At 56.4% G+C, this 27166-nt stretch overlaps 1 protein-coding gene across 2 annotated transcripts; it reads left to right on the top strand.

Moving 5' to 3' along the window:
- Positions 1–1454: 1454 nt before the first annotated feature.
- Positions 1455–26243, top strand: SEMA7A (semaphorin 7A (John Milton Hagen blood group)). Of its 2 annotated transcripts, none has more exons than XM_061349979.1 (14): positions 1455–1608; positions 15565–15698; positions 16576–16626; positions 16861–16956; positions 17323–17407; positions 17999–18109; positions 18941–19080; positions 19376–19554; positions 19742–19850; positions 20715–20913; positions 22409–22524; positions 23224–23375; positions 23851–23918; positions 24297–26243. In XM_061349979.1, exons 1-14 carry the CDS (start codon positions 1497–1499, stop codon positions 24641–24643), a joined length of 1899 nt encoding a protein of 632 aa, XP_061205963.1. In that variant the 5' UTR covers positions 1455–1496; the 3' UTR covers positions 24644–26243. The 2 variants fall into 2 exon arrangements, with proteins under 2 accessions (XP_061205963.1, XP_061205962.1); XM_061349978.1 differs by having other exon boundaries at positions 24294–26243.
- The last annotated feature ends 923 nt before the right edge of the window (positions 26244–27166 follow it).

The following is a 27166-nucleotide window of genomic DNA, read 5'->3' as shown; positions in this document are numbered from 1 at the left end:
TGAATGAATGAGATGGGGTTTTGGAAGGCAAAGAAAACGAGTGGTAACGGGGTTTAGCACCTCTGGGAGCAATGGGGCCGCCTCTGGTGAGGGGAAAGGGGCAGTTGTTTCTAGGTGAGCAAGAACACAAAGTGATTCAAGGCTGGGATTTACCATGGCTGAAAGCGAGAAAGCAGAATGTTCCCTGTGTTATCATCCTGTCATTACCCGAGCAGATGCTTGCTTAAAGGGAAAGATGAAACCCAGTGTTTCAAGTTGATGGGGGAATTCCTGTGGGTCCTTAAAATTCACCATTAGCTGCCTCATTAGTTTCTTGCTTCCTCCAAACTGCCCCCCTTGCCCTGCCACTGTTCATCTGCAGGAGCACAGCAGTCCTGGCTCTAGCTTCAATGCTTCAATACCAACTTTAAAGAGTGCAGCTGCGTCTCTCTCAGCCTTCCCAGTTCCCCATGGGGTTCTCCTATTCTGCTCACGTCCAACCTGGCTTTCCTTGCACGTAATTCCCTGCTCTTCTCATTAGCAAACCTCCCAGTGCTTCACATCGGCTCTTCCCGGCCTCCTGATGGGGCACTCGGGAGGATGGGGAGGTTTGGCAGGGCAAAGTGACTTTCCAAAGGCTGGTGCCACGGCCCTGGGGCAGGCCAGCTGCTCAGCACCCTGTCCTGTGGGAGGACAGCAGCATCACAAGGGCAAAGGCAGGATCTTGGGAAAGGGGGTGGTTTCTTCACCCCAGCTCACTCCCACACTCCCAAGCATGAGTTTGGCTGGTCTGGCAAGGGGGGTGTGACCCGGATGCAGGACACAGTCATCACCACATCCCTGCTGTTTGTCTCGTAGTCTTCCTGACTTCCAGTGAGGAATAGATGATGGGCAGTATTCGGCTTCGTTAAGGGTTAGGGTTAGGGTTAGGGTTAGGGTTAGGGCCCTTCGCTATTCTGGTAGCAGGAACAGGAAGAGAGCTGGCACGCAAGATGCGCTGCAGCCTTGCTGCATCCTCCTGGTGGCAGAAGGGGGGTCTTTTCCTAGCAAGGGGTGCCTGCAGCCTTGTTGATACTGAAGCAGGACTTTCTGGCCTCCACGTTCTCCTGTGTAATGACTGGGAGCGGTAGTTCTTTGTCTCTGTACCCTTGCCTGCTGTTGACTTCTTCAATGCACATTATCTGCATTCTTCTTTGCCTGGTATCAACCTTACATGGGGTAAGTTGTTTGCAAGCCTTGGGCCAGCTGCACCTTTGCTTAAGAGCCCCAGTGTGAGCAAAGCCATCAGACCCCCACCTTCCCCTTACAGAAGAAGGAGGCGGGGATAAGAAGGAAGGACCAAAACCCCCATCAGAGCCCGCACAAACCCAGGTGCTGAGGCGCTCGGGGTCCTTTATAAGGCGGTTGTAGGAGTCGTCCCGCCCCTCTGTCCCCATCTATTGGCTGTCTCGCAGAGGCAGCGCTGCAGTTATCAGGCTCTCAAAGCCGGGGGCTCGCTGCTCGCTCCGCAGCTCGCGATGGGCAGGAGGCGGCCGGTGGGGCTGGCGCTGGCCCTATGGGGCTGCCTGCTGTGGGGCTGGGCAGCGGGGCGCTCCAAGGTGAACCCCAGGATCATCGCAGCTCCCCAAGGTGAGTGCCGCGGTGCGGGGCTGCGGCAGCGCTGGGTGCAGCTGCTCCCTGCGCCAGGGGGTTCTACCTGTGCCTTTGGAGGAGACTTGGGCTGTTCCTTCCCTTTGTCCCTTCGGGGAGACTTTTGGCCTCCATTAGCACAGGCTGTGGTCTGCGGAAGGGGCTTCTGCCTCCCTTGGAGTGCTTTGAATTGGGTTTTTTAGAGCCTTGTTCCTTCTGAGTCCTCTTCTTTTTCCATTCTCAATGCGTTTTCCCACAAGCCGGGTCTAGGGAAGGCTGTGAAAGCCCTGAAGCAGCCACAGTAACCATTCCCTCGAACTTGCAGAGAGAAACGAAGTGCGCTTGCAGCCTGCAGTTAATTTCCTATTCATCTGCTGTACTTAACACCGAGTTCAGCGAGTAAATATTTGCCCAAGATCTCTATTCTCTGACAAAATATATACATATGAAACGGCACGCAAGGACTTAGAACCAGCTCTGCTCGAAGCAGGAGCTGAACAAAGACCCGTTTTCAAGCAGCAAGCTTAGAGGACAGCCCAGGCTTCGGCTGTTGAAAAGAGCAGGCGACCGCTGGCTGCTTTTATCGCGTCTCTTCCAAGCTTTCGGATCCATCCCCTCTGGGGAAGCTGTAACAAAAGCCCCCGTCTTGTCCCCGCGGTGCTGGTGGTTGTTAAGCCGGGAGGAGCTGAGCTGCGGCTCTCACGCTGCTCTGCAGTACAACAGCTCCTCTGTCTCCCCCATTCGCTGACAACTTCAGAGGACCCCAATTCCCCGTGGTTTATTCTGGGCCATCTGTTACTCTGCTGGTATTGAGGATGCCCTTTCCCTGCAGGCCCGGCGCTGCGGGCGGGTGCCTGGCTCAGGGGTGTCCCCTCTGCACACAAAGGGGGCAGGCAGAGCAGGGAAGGGTTGCTCCTGGTATTGTGTCTCTTCTTTTATCCGCTGGCAAGTGAAGTGGCTCAGAAATGGGGGTGCGAGGTGGGGAGAAGGCACAGAGCCTGAGACTGGGCACAGGATGGGGGTCATGCGTTTCTCCATAGATTATGTCCCCTGCCGTGCTTACAGGAAAGAAGGGGGGAAGTTGAACTGCTGGGTGCTGGTGTGGTTGGGAGCAACTGTGCTGGAGTGAAACTGCTGAGAAGTGAGAGGGTTCAAGTGGCTGGTTTGAACCTGTCTCCATGGGCTGTGCTTGCCATGCACGTGGAGTAGGGGCGTAGAATCCCAGGAGGGTTTGGGTTGAAGGGACCTTAAAGCTCACCCAGTCCTAACCCCTGCCACGGGCAGGGACCCCTTCCACTGGAGCAGCTTGCTCCAAGCCCCTGTGTCCAACCTGGCCTTGAGCACTGCCAGGGATGGGGCAGCCACAGCTTCTCTGGGCACCCTGTGCCAGCGCCTCAGCACCCTCACAGGGAAGAGCTTCTGCCTAAGAGCTCAGCTCAGTCTCCCCTCGGGCAGGTTCAAGCCATTCCCCTTGGCCTGTCCCTACAGGCCCTTGTCCCAAGCCCCTCTCCAGGTTCCCTGCAGCCCCTTTAGGCACTGGCAGTCTGGCCTTTCCCAGAATCAGAGGGCGGCTTTCCCGACACTGAACACAAGGAGAATCTGTCACTGAGACACACTGAAGCCAATTAGTGTTAGGACGCTTCCCTGCAAGGGGATCAGCTTGTGCTCATCTCTGCTTCTGTCTTTTAAGAGCTTAGCTGGGACACAGGCCAAGAGGGATTTCAATCAGGGAGGTATCAGGCGTAGCTGTGTGGCACACTCATTACTGGCAGTCCTGTGTCCTATTTAACAGATCACATTCTGCTTGCTGTAACCTCCACCCTTCAGGAACAGGGTCTGTGGGTGAGGAGTAGGGCAGAGAGGAGGCTCTCGAGGAGGGTGAAGCAATGGCTCTGGGGCAAAGGGGGTGCTGTGAGTTCCAGGGTGCCTTCTAACTTCTCTAATCCTGCAGACATAGTGCAAGGCAAAACCTGCAGGTCAGCACATTGCTGCTGTGTGCATCCAAGTAGGCAGGCTAATCTCTTGCCCTGGGGTGACAAGGCTGCAGGGCTTGGTTTGCTGCTCCAGCCCTGCTCCTGGGTGCTGGGAGCTGATGGGGAAGAGCAGGGATCCGGGCTGTCTGCACGGATGCTCATTGCCTTTGCAGTGGTGCAGCGCTGGCCTTGGCCCTGGGCTCTGCAGGAGCTGGCAGCTCTTCGTGTCATTCAGTTTCTTACACGCCACAGCCCATCAGTAGCACCAGGTATGGCACAGCCTCAGCAGTGACACCTTGAGATGCTACAGCCCTGTGGGTGAAGGGAGAGGCTTCTCCAGGAGTGAACAGTGCATGGGAGGGATCCTGCCCTTGCACTGCAGTGCTACTGGGGAGGGGGACATTGGTGCTGGGTAAAGCTGCAGCGGCCCTTCCATCGCTCAGCCTTGCTCTCCTCTCCAGCACCCTGGCCTGGCTACAAGCACCCTGAACCTCTCTGATGCTTTGCTCCGTGGTCCCTCATTGCCTGGTTTCACAGCAACAAATAGCTGATGGGATGCTTTGAGCTGGGAAGAAAATGCAGCTGGGTTTAGGTGGCACAACCTGAGCTCAGGTCTGAAGGCAAAGAAGCAGAGTCAGCCTGACTTAGTGCACGGAGCTTCTGGATTTCAGTAACGTCACAGTCCTGGGCACTTGGATGTGGTGTGGGGCCAGGGCAGTGGGCAACTGGAGCACCGTTTTCTGCAGATGTGCCTTTCTAGGTATAAAGCAGCGTGTATAAAGTGTGTATAAAGCCAGCCCCGAGGCTGGGGCTGCTGTCCTGCCTTGCCTTTGCCTCCCTGACACCGCAGGCCATGGGGAGGTGAGGAAGGGGTGTGCTGTCCCCCAGGATCAGCCCGGGTTCAACACGTCCTGGGAGCGCTGGAGCCCCCAGCATGGGTGGGCAGCCCTCGGGGCTGGGTAATCGGTTACTTGAAAGCACATCTGACTCTGCAGGATTTCTTCCTCTTAGGAGCAGGACACAGGGAGCAATGGGCTGAGGGCATCCGGACCTCTGGTCATAGCTAAAGTGCTCAAGGTCGTTTTTACTGACAAGGGCTTTGTCCCCATTCCCCTCTGCAGCTGGGGCTGGGTCTCTCCTGGCCATTCCCCTCCCTAGTGTCCTAATGAAGGCAGATTGGAGATGGCAAGTTCCCTGTGTTGAGATCTGCAGAGTGGGAGGGAGTTCAGCCTCAGCAGCCTGGTGCAGGAGTGAGTGCTCCAACCTCGCACACCATGTTCTTGCTTCTCTTCCCTTTATTCCCATCCTCCCCCTGCCTCTGTGTATTCTCCTGACTCAACACTGACCAGCTGGGCTTTGCTTTGAAGAAGGTGCATTCACATCCCACACGGAGCTTTTGCTTGTCAGCAGGGACTGTATTTACTCTGCAGAGCTGGAGACAGCCGTGTCCTGAGGCTGGGAGGATGCAGCCCCTCTGTATGGAGCGGGATGCGGCATCCCAGCCCGACTGTCTCCTGACCGGAAAGTCACCGAGCATGAGGATAGCAGAGGAGCACGGGGACGACAGGGAGCAGCCTCAGGGCTGGGTCAGGCTGCTGTAGCCTGGGGCCTTTGGTGCTGCACAGGAGGAATTCTTAGCCACTGCCATGCTTAAGGTTGTTTTGTCCCTGTTTACTCATGCAAAGAGCGAGACAAACTCCCAGCCCTTCTCTCATCACCTGCTGCGTTTACACCTTGGGGTAGGATGGGGCCAGTTTAATTCTTCTCCTGTTGCTCGCGAACAGATGAAGCTGGAAGGGAAGACAGGTTCTGAGCTGGTGTGGAGCTCACAGCTCCCATGAGGGGAAAAGAAGCACTTGGCCTTGGGTTTCCTGGGCTGGGTCAACTGCCTGCAGCCTGCCCTGGGTCACGGGGGTGTTGACATGGCAGTTCCTGGAAGCTGCCTGCAATAGCTCCTTGGCTCTGCCAAGCTCACCTTGCTGTGCCAGCACCTCCGAGTGCTGCGGGAGCTCCTTGTGCCTGCTGGAGCATCAGCACCGCATCCAGCAAGGAGAGAGGTGGGTCCGGCCTCGTACTGATGGGGAATGGTGGCAAGCTGCAGCACTGCGATGCCAGCAGCAGCTTCACTCCTCGCTGACAGCAGCACTGTCTTCTCCCGTGGTCCCACGGGTGTGAAGCATCTTTGTTAGGACAGTTTCACATGAAGCTTTCGGAGCGTCGACATTTCCAGGAGGAAGCTTCTCACTTTCCCAGCAATGCTGTTTCCTGCAGATGGCTGCTTTTCACAGGGTGGGGGATGCTGCTCTCCTAAAATGTTGGTGGCAAATATTTTTTCCCTCTGTGCAGATTGAACAGGGGAAAACAAAGCAAACAAACCCAGCGAGTGAATCACAACCACCTCCTGTTCGAGAGCACGACACAACAACAACAGGGATGGGCAGAGTCATCCGAGTTGTGGCTGCTGCGTTGAAACAGGGCTGGGAAAGAGCCAGAGGCAAAGTGCCAGCCCTGGGGCTGATTCAGGGTCAGAAGTGCAGGGGACTGGCCTGGGAAGGTGATCTGGAGTTGGTGTAGTCTTAAAGCAAGGCCAAACTAAATCGGAACCGGAGTGCTTGAAGCCAAACTAAATCGGAACCGGAGTGCTTGAAGCCAAACTAAATCAAAGTCCTGAGTACAAGATGCTTTTTAAAGAAGCTTGTAAGCAGGAAAAGGGCTGGAAGGTGGGTTAGGAAGATGAAATTGCTTCTTTTGCAGCCACCTACATCCTATGGTGTGCAGCTATTCTTGGTTGCTCCAAGAATAGGACTTGTTCCTCCTGTTGGGCACTCTTTTGAATCCCAGCTCCACCCGGTGTAGTAGGCTGTGTCTAACTGCGTCTGGTGTGACAGAGGAGTGCTGTAAGAGTGCCACAGGAGCTGAATGCGGAAGCATCTCTGCCCATTGCTTGTAATTTCAGAGCAGTTTAAGTCCGGAGCAGCAGGTTTTGTGTAATAAACCTGATGCTGCCCTTGATGACAGCTTTGCTTCTTTAGTGCTATTAAGTAGAGTCTGAACCCGCGTGGCTGGTGTCAGCAGCCTTCTGCAGCGATGACTCCACATCTAATGACCCACTTGGGTTAAACTCCTTCATACTTGATAGTTTTAACTATTTTAATAGCTAAATAGTTGAACCCCACTTGGGTTAAACTGTTTGCCTTTATCAGGCATGCCTGGACTGCGCGGGAGAGGCCATTGCAAGTCGAAGGAGTTTCCTTGAGGAATGCGTGGGCATTCCCAGCCCAGACACTGGCCCTGGGGCTGCTCCCAACACCCCCGTCTGTTGGGTTTGCTCGTGTCTTGGATCAAGGCAAGGTTTGGAAAGGCTGATGCGAGTGTCTGGTTTCAGATGACCGTAACACAGTGGTTTGGCTTTCCAAGGCTGAGTAATTATGGAATCATAGGGTGCAGCCAGGGAGGGCTGTGAGAAGAGGGGGGTGTCAAGCAGGCAGAAAGGGGGTGCTGGAAGGTCTGCATGGCCCTCCCTGACAGGCAGGCTGTGGGGCTGAGACCTGTCCCATGCTCATCACAGGGATGGGAAGCCTTGCAGCAGCAGGTAGGAGCACAACAGGGCCCTTCCCAATCTAATGAGGAAGTCCCTTTGCTGCGTGCATAGCCTCATCTGATTTCTATGGGGAAGTGAAACGTCAGGCACGCTCAGGAGCTGCAGATCTTGCTTCCCACCTTTAAACCTCTGCAGAGGCTCCACATGGGACTGCAGAAGTCCCCTTGCCCTGTGCCCACCTCCTGGTTATCCTCACTGGGAGAAGGGGTTTCCAGCTGCCCTGCCCTAAGCAGCAGCAGGGAGGTGGGAGATGGCTCCAATGGAGCTAAAAGGGAGAGCTCTGCTTTGCTGGTGGATGCTCATAAAGGTGCTCGGGGCAGTTTTTAGCCTGGCAGGCTTTTTGTGATAAATCAGTCTCTGGAAACCGACCTTCGTAGTGGGAGAGGCAGCTGCTAAACCCATCCCTTTGTTGTTCTGCTGTTTTCCAGTGACCATATGATGAAATAGCATAATCACAGGCCGAAGTTCCCCTGCTTCCGGCAGGAACACGGCGCAGCTCAGGACTGTCATTAGGATCTCCAGAAGAATGGCTTTTGGGAAGGAACAAAACCTGGCTCTAAATATAGCCCCTGCAATCGGTAGGGTGCAGCCAGCAGCTCGGTTTCAGGCTGGTAGGGAGAAGCATACCTGCTGGATGACAAGCTGCACCCGTGAAATCAAAGCCTCTGGACTCCTCTTGCAGTGGCACAGGCTTCAGTGCTGCATAATTTGGGGGGGGTGAGCACGGAGGAGGAGGGCAGGGGCTATTGGTAACGTGTTAGCATGCGTACAAACCACTGCCATGCCTGGCATGGGGTCTTTTTGTGTTTCAAAAGCAGCAATCCATCGTTCCTGGAGTGGGAATGGCTCTGGTTCGAGCCTTGGGAGCGTGAGCGGAGCCTTGCAGCGCTGCAGTGTGCCCGAAGCCCTGCCTGGTGATGGCACAAGCTTTGAATTCAAGGCTCGTTCCCTCCCTGCTGCAGGTTAGGGGGCTCTTTTGTTGCTGGGGACTGATGCTGGCCCTGGCTCTGAGGCCCCTCACGGAGGGGATGGAGGCTGCATAGCTCTCAGAAGAGCTCTCGAGCCAGCATCCCCATGCCCAGCAGCTGGCTTTCCAAACCAAGAGGGGCTTTTTATCCCCTCATTCCTCCTGCCCTAGCTCACCCCAGTGCTGAATACTGCTGCCTGCTGCCAAAGGCACTCCGGAGCTTACCAGAAATAGAGTGAAAATCGGGATTGTGCCAGGATATTTGCCTTCTGCAGTAACTCTAAAACAGTACATTTGCCTAGTTGGAGCCTGCTCTGGGAGCTGAGCCTTTCCGCTATGCCAGCGCCGCGCTCCCAGGCATTTGGATTGCACACAAGCTGAGAGAGCTTTTGTAGGATAGATCCCCAATAATGCAGGCTCAATTGTTTCCTCTGCTCCGAAGCGTTTTGCTATTGATGGCAGGGATCTCTCGAGGGCAGCAGCAAGCAGTCACATGAGTACCTCATGATGGCAGGGTCTTCAGGGGAAGAAGGCAGGGAAAAGGCAAGCAGCATCCTATGGAGGCAGCTGGGAATGTAGGCTGGCCAAGGGTGGAAAAGTCCTCCTGTATGTAGGTGTTACTGGTATATGATAGCCATGGCCTTGCTCTTTCCTTTAGAGGGGTGCTTGGAGGGAGTAGGAAGCAGTTGGGGAGGGGTGTGAGGAAGGATAGCGTGAGGTTTGTTGGCAGATGATTAAATGCTGCTCGTCTCCAAACTGTCTTGGGGGAGAGACAGGATGCGAAATATCAAGCAGATTAAACCCGTTGTTCTGACTTGCTGTGAGCTGCAGATAAGAGGAGCGAGATGTGTAAGGCATCAGGGCTGGGTATGAGTAATGTGGGTTCGCCAGCTGCGTGTCACCTCTCTGCTCTGGGGTTCCCACAAGTGCATGCACCCCTTAGCACCCCTTCAGGCTACACGGCCCCCGCATCCTCTCCAGCCTCCTGCAGGTTGCTTGTGCTGCCCAATGCTGGGTTCTCTGCTCTGCTGTGTGAAGGACACAGATAAGGCTAACAGAAAGCCCTTGCTCTGAGCTGTGCTGCTTTCGGGAACTGAACCGCATTTCCTACAGGATGGAGGGCATGGAAAAATTCCAGTCAGTGCTTTTACCCCCCCCCCGAACTGATGAGAAAGCGCTTTGCCTTCCCTAGGAAACTGTTTGCCTTACTCCATCCTTTCTGGGCACACACGTGCTCTTGGGATGCATTTGTGGGACCATTTGGCTAAAGCAAAGGCAGCTGCTTGTTGCTGCCCTGCCTGGCCATTGCCCTTCCCTGCCCTGGTGAGAGGGGTTGTGAAGGACACAAGAGGTGACTGATGCCCACACCAGGGCTGGTTTGACCCATTTACCCTTTGGATCTCATGGGCATGGGTCTCCCCATGGCAGGGAGCTGCGTGGTGCCCAGGAGAGGGCTTTAAGGAGCAGGAACCACTCGTGTCTGTGGTCCCACTACAGCAAGAGAGGGGTTTAAGCACTCTCTGGCTGCCTGGTTTCCACTGCTCCCCAGGGCCTTTTGACTTGTGGGGGACCACAGAGGAGCCCTGGGGGGGATCCCTGCAAGCATCCTGAAAGTAAGGTGAGAGGAGAGACCAAGGGGGGAAAGCAGGCAGCACAAACCCCTCCTGGGATGCACCAGGCTGGTTGCTCCCAGTTTCCTGTGTTGTGCTCTGCTGAATAGGTAGACAAAAGAGGATGAGGATGATGATACTTGGCTTTGGGAGGGCTCTAGAGGGGTAGGAATCTGCAGGGGAATGGGTGGTGTTTGTTCTGCTGGCTTGATGTTGTTTTCTGTGGGATATGACTGGTGTTGGAGCACCGAACCCGAGCAGTGTGGGGCTGCCCTGGGCACCGAGTGATGCTCCCTGCGGGGTGATCCTTTGGCCTCCTTGTACCTCTGCTTCCCAGCACTGAGGGGCAGCAGCAAGGACACCAGCTCCGGGGCAGCAGCAGGGCGGGTTGGGGTGAGGAGGGTGGTTTCACACTTTAGGTTGCATTTTCACCCTTTTCCCAGAAACCCCTCCCACAAAACGTTTCGTTTCCCGTGGGTGCATTGCAACTCATGGGTTGAGACCATGCAATTACTGCATGGCAGGTCAGAGCAAACCCGTCTGGGTCACCTCACCTAGAGACAAGTTGTTCCTGTGGAAACCCCTTGGCTTATTGCTGTTACACTCCATGAGAGTGGTTGTCCATCCTTTGGGAAGGGGGATGAGCACTTCCCTGCTTTCCTTGTGTCACGTCTCTCCCCTTGGGCAAAGTCAGAGGGAAGGAGAGCCCAGCAGCTTGGTGAGCACAGCAGCTCCTGGAGGCACGCTTGTTCCCGCTGAAATGTCTCAACTTGGGAATTTATAGAGGATCTAAAAAAAGACCCATGGATCTCTGAATTCATGCCGGCATTCGTCATGGAGCTGGGGAGACAGACGGCACATGGCTCTGGGATGGTGCGCTCCAGTCCTCCTCCCAGGGATGGAGGGGACCCGTCACAGCCCTCCTGGGGTGTCTGCATCCCTCTGGGGTGGGTGATGTGACTTCCCATGCTCCCGTCATCTGCTCCTGGGGCTGGTACTGGTCACGCAAGTAGGAAATCCAGGGATTGTCCTCCCAGTTTTCAATAGTGAAACTGGAGCTGCCCTGCGGGGTGTTGTCAGAGCTGGGAGCAGGAGCCCTGACGCCCTGCTGGGTGACTAGGGCAGTGGATGTGGATCACATTCCCAAGGATAGCAGTTGGTTTCTTTGCGCTGAGCTGCTTGTCATGCATCCTGCGTGCGCGGGGAAGCGGGAGCGGAAGAGGGATGGGTGTCATCGAGGCAAAAGGGCTCTTGTGTTCCCAAAAGCAGGTGTTCTGTGGGGCACGGAGTCAGCCCTGACTCACGTTGGTGGCAGATGAGTGCGCCTGGCACAGGTGGAGAGGATGAGACCCAGGGGACTCCCGGCATTGCCAGCCCTTGAGTCAGCATTGAGCAGGCGGCTTTTCCTTCTGCCGTCAGAGCCAGTCCCAGTCAGATTGCAGCAGAGACATGCTGCTAGCAGGGTCATAATCTGTTCTGTCTGTGCCAAAAGGAAGGGAGAAATAAACTGGGAGATGAGGAATTGTTTGGAGAAGGAGGGGACCAGGAAAGGATGCGACCGGTGCCGTGAGTCAGGCAGGAGCGTGCCGTCAGCCCCGCCGGCACCAGAGCAGGTGGCAGTGTCAGCAGCATCACACGGGGAGGGTGGGATGCAGGATGGTGATGACTGAGTGCTGCAGGGTGCATTGCCTGCCGTCAGGAAGTGCGGTTAGGGTTAGGGTTTCTCCTCTTCATATAGCAACGGGGGTGCCACATCTGGGGTTGATGCGCAGCAAGTAAAGCATCTGCCTCTTGTCTGCAGCATCTCCCAAGAGGCAGCGAGTTCTTCCCTTGTTCTCCATCCCTTGTTATCTTTCCCAAGCTTCTCATTTTCCCAGTTTCTCATTTGACAGTGCTGGCACCAGTGCAGAATGGACCCATCCACCTTAAGGAGATGTGGTCCTCCTGCAGCACCAGTGAACAGCAGTTCACCAGGGACTAAGTGAGTGTCTGGGATGCTGGAGCTGCTGGGGAATGGTGGGATGCGAAGTGAAGCAGGAGCTCTGCAGCTGAGTTAGCCCTGCAGCAGGAATGGGAGCTGGGTTTGCCTGCAGCCAGGCTGCTGCTCTGGTTGTTCTGGAGGTGAGGGCATGCTTCCCCTGCACAAAGCTGTGGAAACCCAGTATTGTGGTGCTGGGGAGGCTCTTGGTGCCTTTCTGAAGGAGCTGGAGAGACTTCAGTGTGGCATTAAAGCTGGGTTTGCCCAAACCAGGTCTAGGGAGGCAGGCATGTTTCATCCTACCAGATGGGAAAGGTAGCTCTCTCTGTTATCTGCGTTGCTCTGTGTGTTAAGGACAGGCCTCCCTGCCCTCATCTCATCCAGAGCATCTCCCTCTTCACTGCCCTTCTTCCCCGTGACCTCACCCTGCAGGCATCCTTCCGAGATGCACCGGGCTCCCTCCTTCGCCCTCATTTAATATCATTCTTCAGGCTGCTGTGGTACCCTCCATCTCGCTGCCAGCACAAAGCTGCTCTTTCTCCCATTCAGGCCTCGCCGGGGTTAGCATTTCAATTGACAATCGGGCCATTGATGTGCGCGCTGCCGGTGGGGTTTGCAGTAAATGCCAGGCAGAGGGAGCAGCGCGGTTAGGCAGGCGCTGGAATGAGCCCTGTGTGCTCTGCAGGGTTGATTTAGGAGGCAGGGTGGTGGCAGGGCCATGCCTTCCCCATCCCAAGGGGGTGAGCCTTTCTTTGCAGTGCCAAAAGCAGCCTGGGTCTTGCTAAGAGAGGCACTTTCCCTTCTCTAGGACACACTGTGGGTGGTTGGATGCTCTCTGCTTCATCGTCTGGAGAAGGGCTTGGGACAAGGGCCTGTAGGGAATGGCTTGAACCTGCCCGAGGGGAGACTGAGCTGAGCTCTTAGGCAGAAGCTCTTCCCTGTGAGGGTGCTGAGGTGCTGGCACAGGGTGCCCAGAGAAGCTGTGGCTGCCCCATCCCTGGCAGTGCTCAAGGCCAGGTTGGACACAGGGGCTTGGAGCAAGCTGCTCCAGTGGAAGGGGTCCCTGCCCATGGCAGGGGTTGGAGCTGGGTGAGCTCTGAGGTCCCTTCCAACCCAAACCAGGCTGGATTCTATGGTCCCTGGCTCTTGAAGTTATCTGTACCACAGGTTCTCCATTCCAGGTTTGCAGCAGGATTGCTGCCCACATCCTGCCCGATGGAAAGCAGAGACAAAGGCAACCAAGCCCTTTGCCTAAGCCAGGCTGTTCAAGGCAGAGCAGGGGCTGAATGCCAGCTTTGCAGGTCAGCAGCAGGCCTGATGCAGGGGCAAAGGGACACCAGCACCAGCTCATGGAAACACCATTAATAGTCTCCCTTGTAGATCGAGTTAAAACAGTGCTGGAGCCGCAAACACGCTTCTGGGTCCTGGCTAGCGGAGCTGTTTACTCACAGTGATTCAGTGCTGTCCCTGGGGAGCTGCAGGGTAAATAATACATTGCTGCCATCCAGATTATCAGTTTGGGCTTGTTTGTTGCTGCCTGCTTGGAGATGAATGTGCTCTTGCAGGTTGGTGTGAGGCGCCGCTCACACGGAGGCAGCGCGGTGGAAAAGCCTCCCAGTGAGACCAAAGGTGGAAGGAGCAAGTGGGGCTGAGGTTTACAAAGGGGTGAGGTGCAGGAGGAGCAGCTCCAGGTGTAAATTATCCTGGATTAGCAGCAAATGTAGGGGCTGGGGTTGAGGTCTGCAAACAGGAGGTAGGTTTGCTGAGGTCGGGACAGACCTGGGTTGTATTGGTGGTAGCGGGATAGTGGAAGGGCTTTAGGGGCTCCTGTGTGTGTGCCTGTTGGTTGGGTCAGGAGTGGGGTTTTGAGGGCTGGACAAGGAGAGGAATCCTCCCTGGCAAGCATAGCCTGAGTCTGTGGCTGGTGAGTTCCTGGGTTACCTGCATGCCCGGCTGGCTTCCTGCTTGGAGGCAAAGGAATTGCATAGTCACTTGGCAAAGAGTGGATGCCAGCTTCTCCAGCAGGCAAAGCAGATGCTCAGGAGTCCTTGGACAGAGGAGAGAGGCTGGGGCAGGGCTGGGGAGGTGAGCAGGAGCAGGCAGGGACTCTCATCCCTAGCTGCTGGCTCCCAATTGCTGTATCCCCCATCCCGGTGTGCAGGGGAAGGGCGGCTGGAGGTGTTGTGTTAGCGAGGAGCTGGAGGGCAGAGATGGTTTCTGTACCCTGGGACATCTTCACCGCTCTCTTTGCGGCCAAGGCAACTTGTGAAAGAGCAGCCTGTGGGGCTGGTAGGGTTTCCCATCCCAACGTGGGGGCTGGCAGCATCCCCTCTATAGCCAAGCCTTGCTGGAGTTTAACCCCACAGGGATTGGAGGCCCACCAGCTTAGTGAGACCTGGGGAAAAGGCACAGCTCAAGCAGGCATTCAGCACCCCAGTGACCTCTAATGAGTCTTTCTCACTTTTGGCTCCATGGCCTTGGCAGGACCCTGCGCAGCATCCTCCGAGCAGAGGGGGGCCACTGGGCTCGGCAAAGACTGTCCTTTGCCATGAGCAGAGGGACACGTGCCACTGATTAATTGCCTGTCTGTGCAGGCAGCCAGCTCCCGAGGCTCACACAGCCTTTGTGTGTCGGTGGCAGCAGCGGCATTGCCAGGAGAGAGGCCCCCTCTTCTATATGAGAGGGAGGAATGAAAGCGGAGCGCCCCGTCACACCAAGCAGGGGTCATCCCGAGCCCAGGCTTCTGCCCCTTGGAGGAGAAACCCCTCTTGTGTCATTGCTGCAAACCATGGCAGGGGACAGGGCAGCCTTTGGGCCCTGGAATGGGGACTCAGAGCTGCCCAGGGGTGGCTGCAGCATCCCGGAGAGCGCTGTGGGATCAGTGGATCCCATGGATGAACAGCCAAAGCCTTGGGGAGGAGGCTCACAACTGCAACACGGGGCCGGCCTCCCACAACCGAGTTGGCAATGCAGAGGGAAAAGGAGGATGTTTTTAGGGAAGAGGAGCTGGAAGGTGAAAGCGGAAGGAAGGAGGGGAAGGGCAAGCAGTTCTTCCTCCCAGCTGGGCCTGCGGAGCTTCCCATCTGCAGCAACCGGCTGTGACGTGGGTCCTGGGTCTTGCAGCTCACTTCTTGTTCACATCTGGGGGTGGAGATGGAGTTGCAGCTTTTTGTGCACCCTCCCCCTGTCCCTCGTGGTTCCAAACCCTGTCCATCCTTCCTGGCCCGTGGAGGGAGGATGCTGACAGTGCAGCTGGAGCCTGGTGAGGACAGGTGTGATGCTCTGGGGCTGGTAGGAGATGATGGGCATGGGGAGGTTGATCCCCACCTGCAAGGCATGGCAAATGCAAGAGGGCGCAGGACCTGTGTTGTGGACATAGTTACTTGGAGGGGTTGCCAGAGGATGTGCAGAGAGGGGAGGGAGCCCTTTGTCTCCATGCTGGGAGGCAGGAGGCACTGAGCCATTAGAGCAGGTGGGAAGGAGCTGCTTCTAAGTCGCTTTGAGCTTCTGCTCTCTACAGAGCTCTAACAGCAAAGTTTCCCTTTCTCCTCCTCCATCACCCCCCTCCATCAGGGGTGAGGCAGGGCTGCACCATTGCTCCAGCTCTCCTGTCCCTGGGGCCAAGGGAACAATAGATGAGCTCAGAGCCTGGGAGCTGCCTTTCCCTGCCTGCCTGGAGCCAGGCCAGGCATCCCTGCGGGGCCTCAGCCTTGGGTCCTTGCTTTCCTCATCACTCCCACCGAGGACATGGGGAGGGAGTGGATCAGCCTGAGCTGCCTGTGGGTGCTGCCGTTGCCCTGACCAGTGTCACCCCTGTGCTGTTGTAGGTGCAAAGGAGTATGTGTTCCCCAGGAGTGAGAAGTACCCAGTCTTCTATCATAAAGAAAACACCTCGGCCATCTACATCGGGGGAGAGGGAAAGCTTTACTACTATGACTTTGCAACCTATGAGAACTACGTGGTAAGGATGCTCTGCTTGCAAGTTTGGCCCCCGAGCTCTATAACAAAGTGTCCAGCATCCATCTCACAGCCCAAACACTAGATACCTTGCTCAAGGTGTTTGCCAGCAGTGAAGTCAGGCCTCGGAGGGTCTTGTCCCTGCCTCATCCATCTGGGAAGCCCCAACATGGGTCAGATGAATGGCTGCAGCAAGGGGAAGTCTCCTCCACTAGCCATGGGTGGGCTCTTCCCAGGCTGTGATCCTCCTGAGGTCTTTGGTGCCCAAGAAGGGAGGATTCTTCCCATGAGGGACCCTTTCTTTAACGTGAGCAGGGATGCTCAGGCTCATATCGCTGCCGGGAAGCTATATTCCCAACCCTTCCCATTCTTGGAAGTCAGGCTGGATTTCCTCGAAAGCAGGAAGTTCTGGACCAGCTGGCAAGTTACTACAGCAGGGAACTGCCCCGGTTGGTTTCTCATGACCCCTTCTTGCCCTTCTCAGACAAGTCGGTTGCTGAACTTTAGGCCCAGATACTTCCCTTGTTCCCAGGAGCAGTGTGGTTCAAGTGTCCCATCCCTTGGATGCCACCACCCCCTACCGAGCACCCATTCCCTGCAGGGACAGATCCTCTCCCCAAATCCTTTGGCAAGCAGCCCAGCCTGGCTGCCAGTCACGCTGCTGCTTCTCCCCATCACCTCCAGGGCCTGAGAGATCCAGCCCAGCATCCCCAAGGGGTTTCAGGTACCGAGGTGTGTTGCAGTGTCTGATGACCCCACAGCCGTGCTTGCCTTGGCTCTTGTGATGAGGGTGACCAGTGTGTGGTGCCTGGGGCTGAGCCCACTGCCGTTGGCTTTTAAAGGGAAGGAATTCAAGCAGATCTCTTTCTCTCTTATCCCAGGAAGACTTCCCAGTGAAAAATGAAGGACAGTGCCTGATGCCCGGGAGCTCGGTAGGTCCTGCCTGTGGTGGAACAGCAGATGGGTGAGGGCTGGAGGACTTGGGTTGAGGGAGTGCTTGGGAATGAGCTGTGTATGCTCTTCATGCACTCTCTTTGGGTGAAGGCCTCCAGTGCCTGTGGAGCAGATCAGATGGGGTGATACTGGTCTCCTCTGGTTTTAAGACCCATGAAAGCACTAGGAGTGCAGTAGCAGTGCTGCTCATGCCTCTCTTCTTTCTCTTGCAGGAGGACAATAAGAATTACCTTACCTTAGTGGAGAAGTATGGAGATGGGATGTTAGTGTGTGGCACCGGTGCCTGCTCTCCCACCTGCTGGAACCTGGTATGCTGTGACCATCTCTGATGGTACCAGAGCAAAGCCCTTGCTCTATCTCCATCTGTAAGATGATGCCCTGATCCCCCTTCCAACATCTGCAATGCCCAAACACCACCTCCCTCGAGGAGCTCATCACAGCAGAGATCTTCACGTGCCACCTCCATGCTCAACTTGTCACAGCCCCCTTGTCCTCACCTCCTGCCTGCAGCAGGGGCTCTGCATGGCCTATTTGATGATGGGTACCCCTCTCCTTTAGGCTGTGCTAGCCAAGGAGAGCTGCTCCCCTCCTGCCCCAGGGGTGGATGTGGGCCCCTGGCTCCCCTGCTTTCCCTGAACTGGTGACACTCAGGGAGCATTTCTGTCCTTACCCAGACACAGAGGAAGGAGAGCACGCCATGGGATGGGAGAGGCATTGCTCCTTTCACCCCCGACTCGAACACCCTCGTCGTTGTTGATGGTAAGTGTGTCTGCTCATGTGTTATCAGTGCTGTGCAGGGAGGCTGGGTGCTCTGTACCAAACCTCAGAGCTGCTCCAAGGGCTTTGTCCCTCTGCTTTAGCTGGAGATCAGCCTTAGCCCTTCGTGCTTAGTCCATCGAAATGCACATCCTCCTAGGACAGAGCATAGAATCGTAGAATGGTTGGGTTGGAAAGGACCTTAAGATCATCCAGTTCCAACCCCTGCATGGCACCAGGTTGTTCATTCCTGTCCAGGGCGTGGGGGTTGAGTCTCTGCAGGAGGGTAGAGTGCAGTGGAGGCAGCAGGGAAGGAGGGTCCTGCAGTAGCTCCACTGCTCTGGGCCTGGCAGAGGGATGGGTGAGGATCATTCCCAAGGTAGAATAACCATCTGTCCCTCTGCTCTTTAACGAAAGGGGCTGTGGGAGTCCTGCCAGGACTCAGTGCTAGGCAGTGGGGCCTGGGCTTCTCCACCTGTATCCCCCAGCTCTGTGAGTCCACGTGCCAAGAGAGTTCCCAGTTCTGTTCCTTCTCTCAAACCCCTCTGTCCCCTCTGGCAACAGCCCGCTGCAGTGAGCCTTCCTGCCCCACAGGTCACGACATCTACTCCACCATCAAGAAGAGCCAGCAGAACGGCAAGATACCCCGCTTCCGTCGGGTGAGAGGAGGAGGAGAGCTCTACACAAGCGACACGGTGATGCAGAGTGAGTACGGGGCCATGCTGGAGGCGTGGGACCTGCCCCTTGCCCCTCCATGCAGATAGGTTGGGCTCTGTCAGCCTACATCTGGGGGCCCTAAGTACGCAGCACAGCATGGAGAGGAACGTCCTCCCGTGCTGCCAGGTCACCTCTTTGCCTCTAGGACCACACAACTGACAAGTGAGTGCCTCTTGCTCGGGGTGAGGAGATGGGGAAATGGAGAGAAACGTGTGGCCAGTCCCCTGGCAGATGCTGGAAGGAAACGTGGTTGTGTAAAGCTGCCCATCAGCTGCTGTAACAGAAACAGGAAGAGCAGCTTCCACTCTGGGCAGTGACCCCCAACCAGGGCGAAACCTTGGAGCAGGAACATGTAGGGTGGGAAATAGGGAAAAAGGAGCCTCCTTCATTTCCATGAGCTCAGTGGGACACTGGGAGATTGGAGATTCCTGAACCCGTGGCCAGAGGGAAGAATCAAACCAGGGCAAAACAGAACTTGGAGGAGGCAACCAAAGCCCAGCAAACAAACTGATAGAGCTGGAGCCGTGAGGCTGGTCCCATGCTTACACAGAACTCCCTGCCATGGGGATGCCAGCTAATGATGCTCAGAGGGACCTGCTGCTGCTGGGGATGCCCTTTGTGGTAGTGGTGTATTAATAGGAAGAGCATCACTGGGTTTTCCACAGCAGAACACAAACAAGGGTGCAGCCTGCTCCCACTGAGGGAGCTCCATGATGAGAGCTCTGCTGTGCAAGAAGGGAGAATGGGCTGAAACAAGAAGAGAGAACAGATGAAAGGTGTTCAGGCCAAGGTTTTCTGATGGCTCTCTTCCCTTTACAGACCCTCAGTTTGTCAAAGCCACCACATTAAGGCACGAAGAGCCTCACCAGGACAAGATTTACTACTTCTTCCGTGAAGACAACCCGGATAAGAGTCCTGAGGCCCCTAGAAACATCTCTCGAGTGGCCCAGCTGTGTAAGGTACCACAGGAACAGAGTGTAGTGGGGAGGCAAGGATGCTGCAGGGGTGGCAAATGGACATGCCAGCTCACTTGGTGTTATGGGCATGTGATTTGACCCCTTTGGCTCAGTTCTGTCCTGTGCCACAGAGTCCATGTGGGGTATGGCTGTACCCTTTTGGCCTTCCCATCCTCTGGCTCGCATCAAGTGTACCTCTGGAGCACCCCTCAGTTACTCATCCAAGATGCTGGACAGGGGGGACACTTTGTGTTCTTCTCTGCTTAACCCTGACTCCCTGCTTTTCCTCTCCCTCCAGGAAGATAAAGGGGGAACCGGTTCGCTCTCTGCTTCCAAGTGGACCACCTTCCTGAAGGCCAGCTTGATTTGTGTCGACCCAGTCACCAAGGGCAACTTCAACTGGTTGCAGGATGTCTTCTTTGTCCCTGCGAGTAACTGGAGGCACTCCAAGGTCTATGGGCTCTTCACAAACACCTGGTGAGGGTCTCTGTAAAGCAGAGAGATGTCCTGTCCCATAGCCCTTTAGTCTCCCTGGCAAGCATGTGGGTGCAAAACAACCAGAGAGGACATGGTCAGCAGCAGCGCGATGCACACAGCCATGCTCCAGCTGCAGTGGGATGGCCAATGTCTCCTGACCCTCTCTCTTTGTCTCCTTGTCTTGCAGGGGAAGCTCTGCTGTTTGTGTCTATTCCTTTGGGGACATTGACAACGTGTTTCGGACCTCCAAACTCAAAGGCTACAATGGTCCCAACCCAGAGATCAAGCCTGGGCAGGTGAGTGAGGGGTAGGAGTTACCCAGATGAAGTGGGGAGGCCTCCCAAGAGCTGGTCCCTGCTCTGGCACTGCAGGTGGGGGCACAGTCCCACCACTGAGCAGGCCAGGGAGGGCTGGGGCAGCGAGGAAGGTTGCAGGCACTGTGGGGAAGACCTCAGCTATGTTCCCAGAGACAAAAGGAGTCTGGGGAAGGTCCAACACCTTCATAGAGAGCACAGGGAGATGGGCTCAGACCTGCCTCAGCAAGTGGGTCTGTGAGCTCTGGTGGGTGAGGCTGGAGGATGGAATCACAGAATGGTTTGGGTTGGAAAGGACCTTAAAATCATCCAGTTCTAACCCCTGCCATGGGCAGGGACGCCTCACCCTAGACCTTGAACACTGCCAGGGATGGAGCATTTATCATTTCTCTGGGCACCCTGTGCCAGCGCCTCAGCACCCTCACAGGGAACAACTTCTTCCTTATCTCCAACTTGAACTCCCCTGTTTCAGTCTGAACCCATCACCCCTTGTCCTATCGCTACAGTCCCTGATGAAGAGCCCCTCTCCAGCATCCTTGTAGCCCCCTTCAGACACTGGAAGCTGCTCTGAGGTCTCCACGCACCCTCTCTTCTCCAGGCTGAACAGCCCCAATGTTCTCAGCTGTCTCCATAGAGGAGCTGCTCCAGCCCCTGAGCATCCTCATGGCCTCCTCTGGACTTGCTCCAACAGCTCCATGTCCATCTTATGTTGAAGGCACCAGAACTGCACACAGTGGGGTCCCACCAGGGCAGAGCAGAGCAGAGGGGCACGTTCTGGAGGGGGACCACAGGTAGGACTCCACCAGCGCTGCCCCTGACGGTGCCTCTTGTCCCCTCCTGCCGCAGTGCGTTTCCTCGGGCCAGCACACCCCGAGTGAGACCTTCAAGATCGCCGACAGCCACCCGGAGGTGCAGGACCGCGTGGAGCCCCTCTCCCCCACCAAGAGCCCCCTGTTCCACAACAAGCACCGCTACCAGAAGATCGGGGTGCACGAGGTCTCGGCGGGCGATGGGCGCCGCTACAACGTGCTGTATCTGGCAACAGGTACTGGGAAGCTTTCCCTATGGAGGTCCCTGGAGCTTGCTTTCCCCTCGAGGGCGCAGAACCCGAGGGAATCAGACGAGACCCCCAGTGCAGAGCAGAGCAGAGCGAGGGGCTGTGTTCCCAGCTTTGTCAAGCGGGAGAGAGCTGCCAAGTCCCAGCACAGATTTGGCTGCATAGGCAAAGGCTGAAAGCAGCATCGCAGCATGTGGGATTTACCCACTTGGGCTGCTTCAAGCCCGTGGTAGATCTCAGGCCAAGTGTTTTTAGGGCACGGGAGGGGTAGCACAGCCCTCTCCATGTGTCAAGCAGAAATCCTTTGCAAAGGGACCCACTCCATCACCTCTTGCTCCTGCTTGCTCTAGTGCAGCAGTGCAGGCTTCAGGTGAGGCCAGCATCTCTGCTTGGAGACACAGCCAGTGCATCCCAGCTCCTGATGGCCCCGGGGCAGTGGGGATGCTGCATAGCTGGGACAAGCCAATTCAGCTGCAGGAGAATGGGATGGAGAGTAACAGGTTGGTGAGCTGCCTGGATTCACATGCAGTGCATGGAAGGCACAGAGGTCCCTCTCGTGCCTCCCTGCCTCTGTGTGCTTGCTCCCTACAGCTCTCACCCCTTTTCCTGCCCTGCCCTGGGCTTTGTTCCCTGGTGCTTGTGGAGGGGTTTTCTGGGGCTTTTGTTTCCTAATCTGTGATTAAAACAGATGCAGACAGCTCGCAGTAGGTGGCCTGGCTTGGATTAGGGCCCACACATGCTCCGGTTGGTTTGATCCTGCTGAAAGCTGTAGTTTCAATGCAGCCCATGCCTTGCAGAGCAGTCAGGAAGCCTGCTCCAAGGTGCAGGGCTTGGCTGCCCACCCTTGCTGCAGGCATGGAGGCACCTGGGGGGCCCTAATCCCTGCCTGACCCAGGGTCACATCTTCCACCTCCCCTGGGTGGTGGTGGAGAAGGGAGTGACTCCTTGGGAAGGGGAATCCCGAGCCGTGTTTCCTCAGGATCTGCCTTCCCACCCCTCCACCAAATGGACTTGTTTTCCTGACCCACCAGTTTGCAGTCATTTCACTGGGATGGGAGTCAGTTTAACCAGAACAGGAAGGCAGAACTCCAAGCTTCAGCCTCGGGCAAGCGATGAGATGATGCTTGGGCAGAAACAGGCCAGGGATCAAAGCAGAGGAGCTCGAGAGCTGCTGGGTTTTCATGCTGAGGCTGGTCAAAGCAAGCAGAGCCAGGTCCAAAGGGGGAGGAGAAATGGGCTCCTCGTTGCTGGGAGGATGATGGTGGAGACAAGGCTGTGCTGTGGGAAAGAGGCAGAGCAAGCAGGCTCCTTCTCTCTCTTCTCTGGGTGGTTGGGGAGCAGAATCCAGTCAAGCCCTGCTCTGTGGAATGGGAATTGTCTGCCACAGCATGGGCTGGAGGCAGTGCTGGTTCTCTGCCTGCCTTCCCCACAGCCCCTCTGCTCTTCGTGTGCTCCATTAGGGCTCTCCCCTCTTTCTTTCCAGACAAAGGATCCATCCACAAGGTGGTGGAGCTGCCAGACGGGGTGCAGAACATCATGGAGCTCCAGGTCTTCCCGAAGAAGGACCCAATCCAGTCCATGATCCTGGACCACAAGAGGGTGGGTCTCTCTGTAGGCTGTAGCTTTAAAAGCAGGCAGCAGGAAAGGCAGGGACAAAGGTTTAAGGGCAACCCATGGATGTGAAGGAGCCTCGGAGTGGGTTGTGGGAGGTCCTGCTTTGCTAAGGCTGGGCTGACGGCCCCGGTTCTGGGTGGTCAGTGGGCAGCAGAGCTTTCTGGACAGCTCCTCTCCTCCAGAGGCATGGGAAGAATGAGGCTGTTTGCTCCTGCAGTTTCCCTCTCATTTGTCCAGCCTTGCTGGTGGATGAGCTGTGAGGCAGCGCTGGTGCTCCATCCCAGAGGTGACAACACTGCTGTCACCTCATGGAGCAAACTTAGTTATCCACAGGGCTGGCAGGGGAAGGATGCTGCTGCCCCTCCCAGGATAGGAACTGCATTGCCTGGAGACCTGTCGGCCTCACTGATGAAATCATGGAATCCCAGCCTGGTTTGGGTTGAAGGGAGCTTAAAGCCCATCCAGCTCCAACCCCTGCCATGGGCAGGGACCCCTTCCACTGGAGCAGCTTGCTCCAAGCCCCTGTGTCCAACCTGGCCTTGAGCACTGCCAGGGATGGGGCAGCCACAGCTTCTCTGGGCACCCTGTGCCAGCGCCTCAGCACCCCTCTCACAGCCAAGCTGCAGGAGAAGCGCTGGACACCCAGGTGGCACCGGGATGACCCCCTCTGCTTTCCCCCCGCAGGCGATGCTGTACGTGGGCTCAGCAGACAGAGTGCTGGAGGTGCCCATGGCCATGTGCGGGGTGTATCGCAACAACTGTGACAGCTGCCTGCTGGCCAGGGACCCCTACTGCGGCTGGCTCAATGGCTCCTGCCAGTCCGTGTACCTGAACCGGTGCGTGATGCCATCAGCTTCCTTCTGCTTGTGTCCGTGTGAGAAACACCCACACTCGGTGTGCCCCTGCCTGGAACGTGGCTTTGAGGTCCTCTTCCTATCCCAGGGAGAGATGAGCCCATGGGGTCCATGCAGTAATCACACACACATGTCTGTGCTGTCCCGAAAGCCAGCCCTCCCGCAGCTCCCTGCCCTGGAGGGGGAGACATCAGTGGGGTTTGAGCACCCAGCCCCTCTTTTGCTGTTAGAAACACGCACGGGTCAGCTGGTTGTGATGCTCTTCATTGTGGTGACTTGCTGGGTCTCACATTTGTCATTCATCACCCTCCTGAGTCTTGTGTTTGTCTCCACCCGGGTAGCATCAGGTGTTTAAACACTTCTTCCTTACCTAATCCACTGCATCTTGTATGAGCAATTCCTTTCTTAGCCCTGAAATGCTGCTTCCCTGGTGTTAATGCTTATTCCCGTCTCCTAGGGAGGTGCATCAGAACCTGAACCTGGACCCATCGCAAGGGAAGTGCCAGAAGGGGGACATTAAGGAAGGTATGTGAAGGTTTTGAGGTGTAGGCTGTGAATCCAGGGGGTGTTTTGGGGCAGGGGGATTGATTCTGGAGCCTTTGTTTGTTGTGGAAGGGGTCACAACTCATTGCAGGGGATTTGGGAATGACCATGCTGAAGCCAGGACACCTCCAAGCCCCTGCTTGGGGTTAACTGCTTGATAATGCATTTCTGAGCTGGGTGATGGGGCTGGTGCTTGCTGCTGTCCTGGGACAAGAGACTTCAGGCGTGGGTCAGGCCCTGCTGTTGTCATTCAGTGGCTCTATGACTTGTTCCCATTAACCCAACTGTTCCTCCCTCCAGGCTGGTGGGAGAATCCGTGGTTCCATGTCTCATCCCCTTGTTCTCAATGTCTTCCAGCAGATGACTATCAGAACATCACAGTGGTCCCTTTCTCCCGCTACTACCTCAACTGCCCCATCGAGTCCCACTATGCCACCTACAACTGGTACCACAACAACAGCCTCATCAAGACCTGCAACACCACCCACCCCCAGCAGGACTGCTTCCACTTCATCCAGAACGTGAGCCACGTCCACTACGGCCACTACGTCTGCATCTCGGAGGAGGACGGCTTCAAGCAGGCTCTGGTGAAGGAGCGCCTGGTCAACCAGCTCAGGTTCATGTCCCAGAAGGGCCAGGCCACCATGACCCTCGCCTCTTGGCTGCAGCTGCTCCTCATGGTGGTGTTGGTGGAGCTCTTCCACTGACCGCGATGGGGCTGCGTTCCCACCGTCCTGGCGGCTGCTGCTGCTGCTCCTGCACTTGCTGTCTGTTCCTGAGGAGACTTCCTTTAGTCACTCCTTGGACTGCCTGTCCCCAAAGGGGTCTTGGGCAGCAGCCTCTCCATCTGTGGCCGTGGTGGAGGAGGCTTGGTGAGGAAGATGGGACTGCAGGGCCAGCTGGAGCAGGGTTTGGGGACAGGGAGGGAAGGGAGCAGGCAGGGGAGGTTCACTGTACCCAGCAGCACGGTGTCAGCCTCCCCGCTGTGGACAGTTCAGGGGACTCCTGCCAATGTGCATGCACTGATCCTCAGGGCACGGTGACTCCTCTCTTCAGGAACGTGCATGTGATGAAGAAGAGGAGCCAGCCCTTGGCCTTTGGAACTGGTTGATCTATGCTTCACTCCAAGTGGGGACTGATGCCTCCCGTTTCTTGTGGCTAATGTCTGTTAGGGTTGGAGGCAGCTGGAACGCTCCCAGTGTCGCATGTGAATCCCCTTCTGGTCTGGAGACTTGGGCTCTGGAAAGGGTTGAGGGTATGGTTTCATTTGATTTCTGTTTTGCAGCTGGCTTTGATGTGGAAGGGAGATTGGGAACTCGCACTGGAAACCTGCAGCGGCAGGCCCGGAGTGAGCGTTTTGCATGGAAAAGCCTGGGAAGATGACTAGATTTGGGGTGTGGGGAAGGACAGACCGAAGGGGACAGGAAGGGAAGGTGGAAGCAGAGCCCAAACCAAACCCGGGAGGCCCTGGGAAGGAGTTTGAAACGCACAAATCCTCTGCAGGCAGCTTAAGGGCATTTCCATGGGGGCAGCAGGCAGCGCCTGCTCCCTGCGCCTCTCCTATGGGAGAGGGACCGGGCTTCCTCAGGGATGGAGGCAGCAGGCGGCTGATCTCAGGGCGATGCTGATGGGCTCGGGGGTGCTGCCGCGGCTCCCCCACCGCCTCGAGCAGCTCTGCTTCTGTCCCTCACCATGAAGGGACCAGGGGCTTTGCTTCCCTTGGGCTTTGAGGTCTCCAAGCAAGACTAAACTGTGAAAACCGGGATGTTCTCCCTTGCACCCGTGGGCAATGGGGCGATCCCACACCTTGTCCAAACCTTCCCCAGCCTCGGGCTGTGCAGCAGGGGGGGGACACATCCTATCTAATGCTTCCAATAACCTCTCCCAGCAGCACAGCTCCTGCTTCGTGCCTGCTCAGGGACACTCAGGAGCGCCCGAGGGGTCTTGATGGCAAGGGGGAGAGATGCCCCGTGTCTCTCGTGACTGCAGACTGTGGACAACGGGCCAGAGCTTCCTACTGCACTACATTTCCAAGATACCCCCCCCCCCCCCGAATCTAGGATAGAGCTTCCTTACATCCCTTCTCAAAGCACTTTAACTTTGTGAACTAACAAATACCTATTTATTATCAACTGGTGATTACTGCACTTGTATAATTTTATAATACTCTAGAAAGTGGGTCCAAATTAGAGAAGAGGGGAAAAAAAAAACCAAACAGCTACCAAAAAGAACAAACCAACAACCTTTCAGAGCTGTGACCAAAGTGAGAATGTGAGCGCTCAAATAAAGAATGGAAAAGAGCAGGAAGCAATGGGAAAGAGTGCTGTGTGTCTCACTGGGAGCAAGGGATGCTGCTTGGACTAGGACTGGGGTCTCTCTTGTCCCTCTTCCGTGGCCCAACCGTGATGCAGGGGCTGTGGTGGTCCTTGGTGGGCAATGGGGTTGGAGCTGACAGCAGAAGCCTCCTGTGCCTGGTTTCTTCCTTAGCGTGAGGTTTGGCAGAGCAACCCTCTGCTGGCACCACCAGCTTGAGGAGGAGGAGCAGCAAAGCTGCTAAAGCAGCTCAAGTGTGAGCTCCCTGCAGCCATCACAGTGGGACGAGGTGGGGAGCTCACCCTGGTACCCAGGGGTTATCATAGAGACACAGCCTGGTTTGGGTTGAAGGGACCTTAAAGCTCACCCAGCTCCAACCCCTGCCACGGGCAGGGACCCCTTCCACTGGAGCAGCTTGCTCCAAGCCCCTGTGTCCAACCTGGCCTTGAGCACTGCCAGGGATGGGGCAGCCACAGCTTCTCTGGGCACCCTGTGCCAGCGCCTCAGCACCCTCACAGGGAAGAGCTTCTGCCTAAGAGCTCAGCTCAGTCTCCCCTCGGGCAGGTTCAAGCCATTCCCCTTGGCCTGTCCCTACAGGCCCTTGTCCCAAGCCCCTCTCCAGGTTTCCTGCAGCCCCTTTAGGCACTGGAGCTGCTCTAAGGTCTCCCCTTCAGGAGCCTTCTCTTCTCCAGGCTGCCCCAGCCCAGCTCTCTCAGCCTGGCTCCAGAGCAGAGCTGCTCCAGCCCTCGCAGCATCTCCATGGCCTCCTCTGGCCTCGCTCCAACAGCTCCAGGTCCCTCTTGTGCTGCTGCCCCAGAGCTGGATCAGGGCTGCAGGGGGGGTCTCCCCAGAGCCCAGCAGAGGGGCAGGATCCCCTCCCTGAGCTGCTGGATGCAGGCACTTTACAACCAGAGCCC

Source organism: Neopsephotus bourkii, unplaced genomic scaffold (assembly GCF_033783945.1).
Source record: "Neopsephotus bourkii isolate Nb327-2 ecotype Australia unplaced genomic scaffold, CSIRO-AGI_Nbou_v1 NB_463, whole genome shotgun sequence".
Lineage (NCBI taxonomy): Eukaryota > Metazoa > Chordata > Aves > Psittaciformes > Psittacidae > Neopsephotus > Neopsephotus bourkii.
This window is presented reverse-complemented; position numbering and strand designations above follow the sequence as displayed.